Here is a 13,860-nt window from a genome sequence, read left to right on the forward strand (position 1 = left end):
TTCTCATATATACAAATTTGGATGGAATTTTATTGTTACGAAAATTGTTCGGTAACAACTTTGCGCATATTGAATTTTGTAACACCCTATACTCACATCCTACCTTTTATATTTATCTTATGTTAAAAACACACATACCCTATATTTACATCCCATCTTTTATATGCACACCCTGCTAAAGCAAAACACTTACACTCACACAGAGAAACACAAACGTCAACTGAATTACTCGTATTAAAAGTATTGAAGCTATCACACGCGTTTAAAATTCGTCCCTGCTGTTCACCGAAAGCCGTGATATTCTTCCAAGAAGAATCATTCACCGTCGCCGCTTAAATCAAAATTCCGCTGTGAATCCATCACCGACGGATCAACGTTCCGATCGTCGTCTCAAACATTTATGGTGCCGAAACCCGGGACATTTCCCGTTGCAATTATCGTCACTGGAGCTGCTGATAACCTCAAAGTCTGCACAAAGAATCACCACGTGGATCGCTGCAGGATTGTCATCACTTTCTCATCGCTGAATTGGTTTCTTGGGATCAGCAGCAACAGTATCTGGATTTTATACATCGTACGTCGTAACAGTATAATTCGTCGTGTGATAAAAGAGATCACGGCGTGCTTTCGTCGCCTCAGTGGAGTAGTAGCAGGATTCTTGCTTTGGTGAGGTTAGGTGACTCTTACCCTACCGAAGTTCAAGGTAACGTTTTTCTTTTATCTTTTGTTGATGGTGTATGATACCAAAATGACTCCGCCAAGACGGCCGAAACCATCCACTACAAAGATGACTAAATTAAAATTATTGTACCGTCGGCGAACAAATGTCTTGGGATCAGCCGAATTGATTAAAACATTCGACGAGCAATTTGATCTCACTCAAGGTGATCAACTACCGGTTAGAATCCAACGTTTGGATGACTTGTGGCGCGATTTTGAATTGATCCAAGATGAAATCGAGGTTTTGGAAGACGCTGAGGATCAATTTTCGGATGAACGTAGAGAATTTCAAAATATGTATTTTGTATTAAAGGCGTCGTTGCAGGGCAAATTACCTACTCGCCCACCTCTGGCGCCCCCCTTACCATCGATGCCAGCATCGGCTCAGCCAATTGCGAATATACGTTTACCTGAAATTTCATTGAAACAATTTTCAGGTAAAATTGATGATTGGGTATCTTTCCGCGATCTTTTTGTGTCACTGATTCATAATAATCAGCAACTTGGGGCAGTACAAAAGCTGCATTATTTACGAGCGACGCTTTCCGGAGAAGCTGCTGGAATTTTGTCATCACTCGAACTATCAGCCAACAACTATAACGTTGCTTGGAAGATGTTACGAGAACGGTACGAAAATAAAAGTTTTCTGATTAAGCGACACATGTCGGGATTGTTAGCACTGTCTTCGTTGAAAAGAGAATCGTCATCAGGATTGTCTGAGTTGGCTGACGAATTTGATCGTCATGTTCAACTACTGGACAAGCTCGAAAATGCGGAAGACCACTGGAATTCGTTCCTGGTGGAACGACTGAGTAGTTGCCTGGATCCCATTACACTGCGGGAGTGGGAAACTCAAATATCGGAAATAGACAAACCTACATACAAACAACTCCTTGATTTTGTACACAAAAGATTGCGAATTATACAAACCCTAACAATCTCTCACCATGGCAATCCACATTCGGAATCAAAACATAAACCTCGTCTCGCCATAGCCCATGTTGCTTCAGAGAACATTACAAGGTGTCCTAGTTGCAAGCAAGCACATTTATTATTCCAGTGCGACCAGTTTCGTACGCTAATACCACAACAACGGTTCGAATTTGTAAAGAAGCATGGGCTATGTATCAACTGTCTCAAACCCTCTCACCTTGCAAAGGATTGCTCCAGCGGATCCTGTAAAAGCTGTTCCAAGAAACATCATACTTTGTTGCATTTACCACCTGTGCAACCATTCACAAGGAAAACTCAGACATCTTCCTTATCCTGCCAATCCGCTGAAGCATCTTGCTCGCAAGTCGATAAATCGTCGGTCTCGAATGCCAGTTCGGTTAGGCACACGGTAGCCTCACCACTCGTCGCCTCGTCGCAAAATTCGGACGCATTTTCTGTCGATATCGCTCCCTCGTCGTCGTCGGTTGACAGATCGTTCGTTAACGTAAACAATCACCATCCATACACCTCCTGTCAAAGTGCTCAAGTGAAAACGACTTTTCGTAATAATCTAGTGATCTTATCAACTGCAATTATAAAAGTGAGAGATGCGGATAACAATTTCCAGTTTGCCAGGGCGCTTCTCGATAGTGGTTCTCAACCTAGTTTCATCACCGAAGCGCTGTGTCAGAAACTTCGTCTAAAACGTTCCAAATTAAACTCGCCTGTCAGTGGAATCGGAAAATCCACCGTAACCGTTCATCATGGTGTCGCACTATCTCTCTCGTCTCGTTTTGGCAACAACAACTACAACCTCAATTGCTTAGTGCTCCCCAAGCTCACAGTATCGCTTCCCAGTCATCACATCGATGTCTCACGATGGAAGATTCCTCTACACCTCCCACTAGCGGATCCACAGTTCAACATCAGTCAAGGGATTGATGTCATCATCGGAGCCGAGTTGTTTTTCAATTTGCTAGAAAATCAGCAAGTCTCGTTATCTAATGGTTACCCACTTCTTCAGAAAACCACTCTGGGATACATTATCTGCGGAAAGGTTATGGAGCCAATCCTCGAACCAGTTGCAACACAAAGCAGCCATGTCTGCTCGGAAGACCTGCTCGATTCTCGACTCGAGCGATTCTGGGAGATTGAAAATTTTGATGATGGAAAAGCGTATACATCTGATGAACAAGTTTGTGAGGAGCATTTCAAGAAGACCGTCTTTCGTGGTTCTGACGGACGTTACACAGTTCGTCTACCGTTCCGGCAAGAAATGTTGAGCCTGATTGGAGATTCGTACACTCCCGCTTTGCGTCGATTCCTGTCAATGGAGAAGAAGTTTGCTGAAAATGAAGATCTTCGCCAGGAATATTGCAGATTCATGGACGAGTATAGCAGGCTAGGTCATATGGAGGTGATTTCGCGCGCGTCGTGTAGCCCACAGTATTTCTTACCCCACCACGCCATACACCGTCCAGAAAGTTCAACTACAAAGATAAGAGTTGTATTCGATGGCTCAAGTAGAGGTTCGACACAGTTATCGCTCAACGACATTCTGTTTCCTGGTCCAACCGTTCAACCTACATTGTACTCTACGGTCATAAACTTTCGGTTACCTCGTTACGCAATTACTGCTGATGTTGAGAAAATGTTCAGGCAGATTTGGATCCATCCGCAGGACCGTTGCTACCAGCAAATACTTTGGAGAAAGGATTCATCGGAACCAATCCGTACCTACCAACTGAAAACTGTTACTTATGGTCTCGCCAGTTCACCGTATCATGCTACACGAATTTTAAATCAGTTGGCCAATGATGAGGCAGAACATTTTCCATTGGCGGTCCCTATCATACAAAAGGGGACATACATGGACGACGTGCTATCTGGACATGATGATCTACAGCTGCTCAGAAGAACGTGTGAGCAATTACAGAAGATGCTAAGCTCAGCCGGATTTGTACTCAGGAAATGGGCTTCTAACGAACCACCCGTACTCGCTAGTATACCACCGGAATTGTGGGAAGTTTCTGCAGAGTTGGAAATTGACCGTTCAGAGGCTGTGAAAACGCTGGGTCTATTATGGTTCCCTCAGTCGGATACATTCAACTTCAAAATCCCTTCAATGTCAGACCAGAGTCTAGTTACGAAAAGAATCGTTGTTTCCGAAATGTCCAGTCTTTTCGATCCCTTAGGCCTTTTGGGTCCCGTAGTAGCAAACGCAAAAATGTTCGTGCCAAGGCTTTGGGCAGAAAGTTTATCGTGGGATGAGCCACTTTCGGAAAACCACAGTGCTTGGTGGAAAATCTACCGTTCTGACATACCAAGTCTACGTTCAATTGAAATACCACGAAGAGTATTATTTACCACAAGAAGAGAATATCGTTTGCATTGTTTTTGTGACGCTTCCAAGCGAGGATATGGATGCTGCATCTACGTCGTTTCACCAGATGATAGCGGAAAACTACACTCACAACTACTAACTTCAAAGGCTCGTATCGCTCCGCTTCGAGGACAGACGATACCAAGGTTAGAGCTTTGCGCAGCTCTATTGGGAAGTCAGCTGATGGACCATCTTCGTAGAACCACTGAATATTCGAACCCTGTTACTTTTTGGACAGACTCGACAATCGTACTGCACTGGATTAAGTCGCAGTCCAACGTCTGGAAGGTATTCGTTTCAAACAGAGTTGCGGAAATACAGCGCCTGACGAAAGGATCGCCTTGGAGACATGTGCCCACCGAGGTAAACCCGGCAGACCGGCTCTCTCGAGGAACTCAAGCAAGTCAACTTCTGGGCGATATGTTATGGTGGCATGGTCCGAAGTACATTACGGCTCCAGAGGAACAATGGCCTCAAAGCGTCATAGTACAACCAATCCAACAGATGATAGACGAGGAAGCCCGTGTCGTTGTTTCGCTTCATGTCAATCAGGCGGATTGCTCGTTGATCGACAAGTTTTCTGATCTAGGGAAACTAATCAAAACAGTATCATTTTGCTACCGTTTTTACAACAATTGTAAAACACCTAAGAAGGAAAGGATCCATGGACCATTAACCCCTTGCGAATACCAATTTGGTCTGAAAGTTCTTGTTCGTCTCGCGCAAGGTGCCGCTTTCCCATCCGAATCATTTATCTACAGAGATCGTCGTAACATACTAGTAGATCCGAAAGAACTTGATCCCAAATCTGCACTAAAATCTATAAACTGTTTTGTGGATGAAGTGGGAGTGTTCAGACTCGATGGTCGTCTCAAGTATAAGGATGCTCAGTATGATTCGCGTTGTCCAATGATACTACCCGTAAATCACAAGCTTAGTTGGCTGATCGCTCGATCATTACACATCCAAACACTGCACTCTGGGCCAACGTTACTACTGGCAACCATTCGTCAACGATTCTGGCCGCTTCATGGGCGTCGTCTTGCTCGCAGGGTAGTACGCAATTGTATAACCTGTTATCGGTGTAATCCACGTACAGCACATCAACAAATGGCTCCACTTCCATCTAGGCGTGTAACTCCTGCTCGAGCATTCGCTTACTGCGTGTTGGACTACTGTGGGCCGTTTCTCGTTCGTCCATTGATTGGGAGAGGAGCGTCGGTAAAAACGTCGCGTCGCGTTATTCGTGTGCTTAGTGGTGAAGGCAATACACCTCGAGGTTGTCGCCGATCTAACGTCGGTCGCGTGTATCAACGCCGTCAAGCGTTTCGTATCTCGTCGAGGTCGTGTGCTCGAAATACATTGCGATAATGCGACTGCTTTCGTCGGGGCAGATCGTGAGCTCAAGGCTGCGAATAAAGCCTTCCGCGAACAGTTTCAAACCAAGGAATGGCAAAACTATACAACGGACTATGGAATCAAGTTTCGCTTCATCCCGGCCAGATCGCCTCACTTCGGTGGGCTTTGGGAGGCAGGAATTAAATCGTTCAAATATCACTTCCGTCGCATCATGGGTTGCAAGGCATTCACCATGGACCAGTTCGTAACGGTCGTAACTCAAATAGAAGCTATCCTCAATTCTCGTCCATTAACTCCGTTATCGGATGACCCACAGGATATTTCTGCTCTAACGCCAGGACATTTCTTGATTGGAGAACCGTTATTTTCAATTCAAGAGCCTGATTTAATCGAACTGAATACAAATCGTTTATCTCGCTTACAGGATATGAAACGATCCGTTCAAGATTTGTGGAAGCGCTGGTCTAGGGACTACTTAAGCCAGCTACAACAACGGTCGAAATGGAAGCAAGCTACAACGGATGTTCGAGTCGGGCAGTTGGTTTTACTGAAACAAGAAAATATGCCTCCGCTTCAGTGGCCGCTCGGGCGGATTATACAAACAGTGCACGGTCCAGATGAACATGTCCGTGTAGTAGTGGTGCGAACGGCAACGGGTGTTTATAAAAGAGCCGTCACGCAAATTGCTGTGCTTCCTATCGACATGGAGGACATTCAACGATCCTAGTCGTCTCTCCACTAGCAGATGATGGTTGAAACGGACGGTTTCAACGAGGGCCGGCATGTTCGGGATTCCACGAATGTTCAATAAATGAATACTTTCAATTGTATTACACTTTGCGCATATTGAATTTTGTAACACCCTATACTCACATCCTACCTTTTATATTTATCTTATGTTAAAAACACACATACCCTATATTTACATCCCATCTTTTATATGCACACCCTGCTAAAGCAGAACACTTACACTCACACAGAGAAACACAAACGTCAACTGAATTACTCGTATTAAAAGTATTGAAGCTATCACACGCGTTTAAAATTCGTCCCTGCTGTTCACCGAAAGCCGTGATATTCTTCCAAGAAGAATCATTCACCGTCGCCGCTTAAATCAAAATTCCGCTGTGAATCCATCACCGACGGATCAACGTTCCGATCGTCGTCTCAAACAACGCTATTTCTCACATCACATTTCATTTTATACCTTCTACTGGCAGCGGTGTACGGACGCCCCCTTTGTTAAAATACCTTTCCAGTTCGCATAACGGGAAACAGTGAGACGATATAAAAGAGAGAGTTAGTAGAGCGGCAGCCAGTAATACTGAATTGGCTGTCTAGCTGTTAACAGCATCTTGTGGAATTTTTACGCAGAAACATGGACACAGTAGGAACAGTTAAAGGCAAGGCAAAGTCCCGCTCGAACCGTGCTGGTCTGCAGTTCCCAGTTGGTTAAATCCATCGTCTGCTCCGGAAGGGAAACTACGCAGAGCGTGTCAGTGCCGGTGCATCGGTCTATCTGGCGGCAGTGATGGAGTACTTGGCTGCCGAAGTGTTGGAATTGGCCGGTAATGCTGCCCGGAAATCATCACTCGCCATCTGCAGCTGGCCATCCGTAACGATGAGGAGTTGGAAACCCCGTCCTTTTCAGGACGACCACATCACTGTGATAAAGAAATATTTAGGATTGCTTTAAGTTTAGCCAGTTCTGATACGCCTGGAAAGTAGAATGCGCAAATCAAGTGGAAACATTTGTTCTAACAATTTGTTCATTTTTGTTTTCGGTCGCATACTAAAGTAATCACAACAAAAATACATATTGATCTGTATACGTGGCAACTCTGTTTCGCACGGCATATTTGTATACTAGTATAAAGATGTGTTCAACATCATCACTTTCGCTTTCGCATTGCCGTTCGTCATTGAATGTGTTAGTGACGGTGCAAATTAATTTAACTTCCATCTCGACGAATCTTTTGGCAGGAAATATTGAAATCTGAGATGGTGCCTTGCTGGACTTTTTGGCTGCCTTTCTACCGGTTTGCGGTCTCATTGTGCTGACGGTGTCTCGTGCATTCAGATCGGGAAACAGTGAGACGACAGGTCCTCGAAGTTGCTCTCGTGTGTCTTGTCTTGTGTGTGGGAACAGTTGCTCAGCTAATGGTAGGGAAAATGAACCACTCAACTTTTATATGGATGCTCTTGTATAGATGCAGACATCTCGCGTTCTGATTGGCTGGTGCTTTCATGGGTTAAATCAAACAGGTTTTTCAATAGTGTACTATTGCAAAACTTCAATGTGGTTGCAATACATGTTCAAGTTGAAAATTTTCGATTCTATTGGTAGTTAGATTATATAACATTTCAGAAAAGTATAATTTTGAACTATTTGAGAATATGTCACACAACTGAAAATTTTATCATAAAATTGTGATCATATTTCCGATGGCATGTAGCAAGAATTATGTTGATTCGTTAGATACAACAGGAGATATTCACGATCCAAAACTTATCACTCTCACAGAGGGTAAATTTTGAAAAGGCCCCCCATAGTGAAGTAAGTCGTATTCACTACAAAATGACGACGCATTTAAAACCTCTGAAATTGATCCTCGATTTTATTGTATCCCTTAGGATATAGAAATTTACTTGACTATCCCGAATACCAGAAATAATAGCCCTAAAATCTCTGACAGACCTTACATCAGCTTTTCATATCATCATAAGACATAAGAGAGGCATATTTTCACCCGCAGTAGGCTTAGATTATTTCCTTTTAAGGTGACCGTGGACAGAAGCCAAGGAAAATAAATGTAAAAGTATTGGTGAAACAATACTTTTTCATGTAGTAATAGTATTTGTGAGTAGAGATGAATGAAATAAAAATATTTGTGTGCTGAAAGGAATACAGTTGCAAGAACAATATGTAAACATTGAAACTATTCAAATCACCTAGCAGAACAGAATGGACTTATCTCATCTTCATGCTCATTCTGGAGTTAAGTAATTGCAATCATGCGTCCAAAAGAATATAATGATTGTGCTAAAGAAGATAGTTTACTGTTTGCCTTCGCTTGGTTCTTGGCATTTTTCTTACATTACAAAGTAAAACGGAAGCTGTTACATTGATGGATTAAGTATAGTAACACGAAATCAGAAGAAACTCTATTGCAATGGTTTCTAATATTAATTTTAATTTTTAAATATGAAGCACCCATATTAACAAAAAACGTGCTTAATCCACCTATCAGTGAGATGATACCTTTTTTTATCAATCCGCATGTGTTCTTTTTCATGAATATTCTTCGGTTTTCATGACATTATTTTAATGACCGTCGTTTTAAGCTGCAATTTGAGATTTTAATCGCTCATTACTCTATCTAAAAAGGGTACAATCGATTAAACTTTTCATGATATATCGAAGTGAGTTCCACTTTAGAATTTACGGTAATTTAAGGTACTTCCAGAACCGGTATTCAGGAACCAGCATAAATCAAACCGATTCGTATGGCCATATGACGAATAAATTGCAATAGTTTTGAGTCCAACTTTCAAGCTTTTCGGGATTATCATCTTCTATATCGGTTTGAATTTTAAAAATTCATCCTCCTGTAATTCCAGAATCGGAAGTCAGCATTGAATAAAATTAATTAATTTTGTGTGGGACTATAAGTTTATTTTAATTTGAATTTTTTCTGAAATTCGATTTGGCTTTATTTGAGAAAACGATTGAGCTTTGAGAAACGATTCGATACTGGAGCCGGAATCCGAAAATCGGTGTAGCCGAAGTCAGACAAATTCACCTGATTAGTTTACATTTGTTTCAATATGTTTAAAAATCAGTATAGACATCTTTGAGAAATCGTAGTACGAGTTAAATTGTTGGGTCTTCCGAATCGAAAACTGAATACCACTAAAACTGAAATAAGTTTATTTGGTTGTCGACTATTCAAATCAGCAAATCTTAGATGATTCTTAGATATCATTTGAATCTTAGATCGGTTCAGCCATCTACGAGGAAAATAAGTTACACGATTTTAATTTCGTTTCACATATCATCCTGTAGTTCCGGAACCAGAAGTCGGATCCAAACATAATTCAGGAACCTTATTTAGGAGCATACGAATTTTCATATGAATCTGAGTTTGTAGAAAACGGTTGAGTCATCTTCGAAAATAAGGTAAAAAATTGAGTGAAATTATTTGTCACATACGCATTTGCTGATCTCGACGAACTGATTCAAATGGTATATGGGTGTTTTGTTCTTCCAGCATTTATTGCTGTAAGCAGTTTAAATTAATATAATTATGAAATTTTCAGAATTCGGAAGTACTGCCATCTTTCCAATATGTCTTATTCGAACGATTATGTTGCCAAAAACGAACCGTGCTAAAATCGGGCCGAGGCAAAATGTCATGAAAAGGGATGCTGTTCACAGTCTTTTTGGTACTTAGAAACTATTGTATGTAACAGTATAAAACATCGTGTTTTACGTTGCTCCCAAGCCTTTTTTTTGCCATACAGCGCTCAGAACTTCTGCTGCTGGAATATGGGGGAAAAGTCGCTTAAACAAAAATTTCGATATCTCCGTTAAAAATGGACGGATTTTAACAATCTATGGCTTGTTGGATAGCTATTACCGTGCGGAATCTAAGTCTGAAAACATATTCTGTTTTCAAGGTCAATTGTGACAGATACTGTCAAAAACTGAAAATTTTGACATAAAACTTCGTATAACTCAAAAAGTAAACATCCGATCTCAAAACCATTCAATAGCGTTCTGGGTGACGGGGAGACCTTTCATTTGCGACTAGTTTGATCAAAATCGGTCCAGCCATTTCTGAGATCTCGACCTCTTCGTTGACAACACACATACAGACACACACATACACACACACGGACATTTGCTCAGTTCGTCGAGCTGAATCGATTGGTATATGACATTCGGCTCTCCGGGCCTCGAAAAAATTTTCGAAAGTTTGAGCGAATTCTATACCTATTTTTTATATATATAAAAAATGTAAAAACCTGTTGCAATCCACCTAGTGGTGTAATGATGCCTTTCTCATATCAATCATACCATCATATACAATACTGTGGTATTCTTCAGAATAATTTTCTTCGATTCTTAAAAGAATAACCGAAATCGGTTTGTTTGACCGTCTACTGATTAAAAAAACTATTAATTGGAGAAGATTTCAGGTCGATTTAGAAAACTTTTTACGGTTTTTCGCCCTTTTCAGTGATGGTATACAATTTTTAACACACTTTACCCTATATTTCCGGATCCGGAAGTCGGATCCAGATGAAATTCAGAAATTACGTATGGGACCACATGACCTTTCATTTGAATCTAAGTTTATGAAAATCGGTCGCGCCATCTATGAGAAAAGCTAGAAAACATATATTCCTTTCATTTGCACACTTTACCCCATAACTCCGGAACCAGAAGCCGGATCCAAATAATATTCAGGAATTTTGTACGAGACTACAAGACCTTTCATTTGAACCCAAGATTGTGAAAGTCGGGTCAGCCATCTCTGAGAAAAGTTAGGGCAAAAAAACGTTACATACACACACATACACACAGACATTTTGCGTACTCGACGAACTGAGTCGAATGGTATATGACACTCGGCCCTCCGGACCTCGGTTCAAAAGTCGGTTTTCACAGTGATTGCATAACCTTTCTATATGAGAAATCAAATTTTACATTTTCCATTTTGTCGACAAGATCGTCGTTTTCGGATAGGAAAGCAATCTCACAGTCAATTGGCACTTGACGAGAGGGCTTGATAGCAAATCGACTATTTGATCTGAAAAAATTTATCATGCAAATTTGAAGATATAATTTCATATATTGAAGAAAATATTTGGGAACTTTACCCATTGATACCAAATTATTGGATCCAGTACAGTTTCTAAATTCCGTGGTATTGTTTTGAACCAGTACTTCTGGCAGTTCTTCCACTGTTTGAACTGATGAGTCCCGCACATACTCACTACGCAAAACACACTCTATCAACGTATTCCATCTATTTTTTTTATTGATTTTCGCGAATGAGCACTGCTTTCCTCTTCTTAGATGGTCGAGGCATTTTGAAAAGATTGCAATACTTGAAAGGTTTTTTTCATTTTTTGCATTCCATAGCGACGGTAAATAAGACAACAGGGTTGCTGATAACTTGGACGGGAAGCAATGTTCGAAATGGGAATAAGGGAAATGTTATAGTTTTAAAAAAAATATTGAAATTTTAGATGGTGACATACGAAAGTAGTTTTGATCCGTAATTTTTCTATATCAATGTGCGACTAATTGAAAATAATGCCATTTTTAGATTGCAAAATTTTTTTCTCTAATTATGTATGGCATCACTGCCAATATCAAAAGGTGGTATTACCAATACTAAAGCAGGCCGGCAAACTTTTTATCGTGGATTTTTGAAAACTGAACTGTGAGTTATTCAAAAGTTTTATAATTAAATGTTTAGATCAGAGGATAAGTTTACCGGTGAAGAACAACTCAAAAGTGTTTCACAAAGCTTACTTATGTCACGGAGCTATAAACAGCAGTTGAAATCTTGAGGTGAGTGAAAAATAATAACATTCTAAGAAGAAACCTTCTAATGAAGGTCCGAAAAAGTTTTGCACAAATCATTCTACCGAGTTGATAGTTTTTCGTAAACATTTATCAATGCGATGAGTGATTATGTCACCAAATTGCAGTAGCAATTCTACGCAATATATTTACCCCTACGCGTAGAAAAAATGTGTTTCATGGTTTGTTTACATCAAGAGCACGGCAAAATAGCGGAAGGTGGAGTGGGAGGGTAGTTGTTTTCTTGGTTGCCATTTGTGGCTCGCTTCCATGATCACCTTAACTCTTTATTTTGACTGGTTTGACAGGTAATAATCGTATAACTTTTTGACGATAAATTAGTTGATATTTACCTACAATCTTGTAGTAAATATAACAAAAGAAAAACAAGAAGAGCATTATTGAAAACCGTCGAATAGGAGGATTATCCGGATAAGGATGTGAGTCGACATTGTTTAGTTTGCAAGATAACTAGGAAACCCTTGCAGAATAAATAAAAGTAAATACACTGTTATTATAGTGTATACAGTAATGGGTAGTATCTATTTAAGGTATGAGAAATAATTGCATTTTCAATAAAGTATATATCTGTATAAAATAAATAAAAAAAATATTATTCTGACGGGAAAAAATGAGAGGGTAGTTGGTAACGCAATGAAAACGCAAACTTAATACCAGCGTTGCGGACGGAATGTAACGCAATGAAAACGCGAAATGTGTGAACCGGATGTTCTTCGGGCGATAAAATTGCGCTAGAATTCAGTTAGTGAAGCGTAGTTGTAGAGAATAGACGGCGAAACACTTTCGGCTTACAATTATCCGTTCAAGAAAAAAAAATTCTAAGGCGGTTACGACATGGCGCAGTCAGTAGGTAAAAATAAAATATAATGTGCTTATTTAGAAATTTGGAAACCAAGAACTTATTAAAATATTAATGAATCAAAAAAAAAAAAGATAAATCAATGTAGAGCGAGTAGGACTCTGCATGGCTGAAAAGCACTAGGGCGATTCTGGTTTAGAGCGCGTAGGTCTCTTCACCATCACATAGTGTATAGAGCGAGTAGGACTCTATATACATATCTAAAAAAAAAATCTAAACATAGATTATGTAAAGCGAGTAGGTCTCTACATCACCGGTAAAGAATGAAGAGATTTCTATTTGTGATGTCTTCGTTCAGTTAATCAATGACCCTGCTTATTAATCTTGATATGCGTTTAAAAAAAAAATATACATAAATGCATCGCGTTCATTCACTGTTATTTTCTTGATTATTTATGCAGATTGCAAAACTGGGATTACTAAGCAAAAGAGTAAAGTGAAATACTTAGAAAGAGAGTTAGCAGAAGAGAAAGCTAAGAATGAAAAATTGATATACGAGCTAGAGCAGAGCCGTAAAAGGAATGAACTGCTTGAAGCTAGTCGTGACACTAGCCAAAACAAGGAGAGCTCTAATAACGCCACCGAGTTCGACGCGGGTAATGGATTCAGCAGTACTCAACGCATATCAACTATATCCACGATAGAAGAATCGAAGTTTTTGTCGTCTATGAATCAACTTTCGGTTGCTTCTATCAATGTACCGGAATGCAAACCGGTTGATGATGATGATATACATCGACAACAGTTTGAAATGTGGAAGGATTTACTGATGGATTCATTAAGGTTGGCCGGAATAGATGATGAGGACACGATGTTTACAGTGTTCAAAGTGAAAGCGGGATGTCGGCTCCTCGAAATATTCAAGAACACGAAATCGCAAGCTGATGCCCCAAATCCGATGGCAGCACCATTTTCCAATGCTATGTACCGTTAAAATCATATTTTGGATCTGGTTCCGATTTAATGTTGCTAAGAAGGAGACTGGCG

At 40.4% G+C, this 13,860-nt stretch overlaps 1 protein-coding gene across 1 annotated transcript; it reads left to right on the top strand.

The window, feature by feature from the left end:
- Window positions 1-748: 748 nt before the first annotated feature.
- On the top strand, window positions 749-6,122 carry LOC131427994 (uncharacterized). The gene is made up of 3 exons (XM_058591629.1): window positions 749-998; window positions 1,158-5,213; window positions 5,293-6,122. The coding sequence occupies exons 1-3, from the start codon at window positions 749-751 to the stop codon at window positions 6,120-6,122; spliced, it is 5,136 nt and encodes a 1,711-aa protein (XP_058447612.1).
- Window positions 6,123-13,860: the final 7,738 nt, after the last annotated feature.

The sequence above is a fragment of the Malaya genurostris genome, chromosome 1 (assembly GCF_030247185.1).
Source record: "Malaya genurostris strain Urasoe2022 chromosome 1, Malgen_1.1, whole genome shotgun sequence".
NCBI classification, from domain to species: Eukaryota; Metazoa; Arthropoda; class Insecta; order Diptera; family Culicidae; genus Malaya; species Malaya genurostris.

Excerpts from the sequence above, each read along its gene's own strand:
- LOC131427994 (XM_058591629.1), top strand. The coding sequence starts at position 749 with ATGACTCCGCCAAGACGGCCGAAACCATCCACTACAAAGATGACTAAA. Across the intron at positions 999-1,157 it reads GGATCAATTTTCGGATGAAC|GTAAAATTGATGATTGGGTA; the intron begins GTAGAGAATTTC and ends AACAATTTTCAG. Across the intron at positions 5,214-5,292 it reads TTACTGCGTGTTGGACTACT|TGGTGAAGGCAATACACCTC; the intron begins GTGGGCCGTTTC and ends TCGTGTGCTTAG.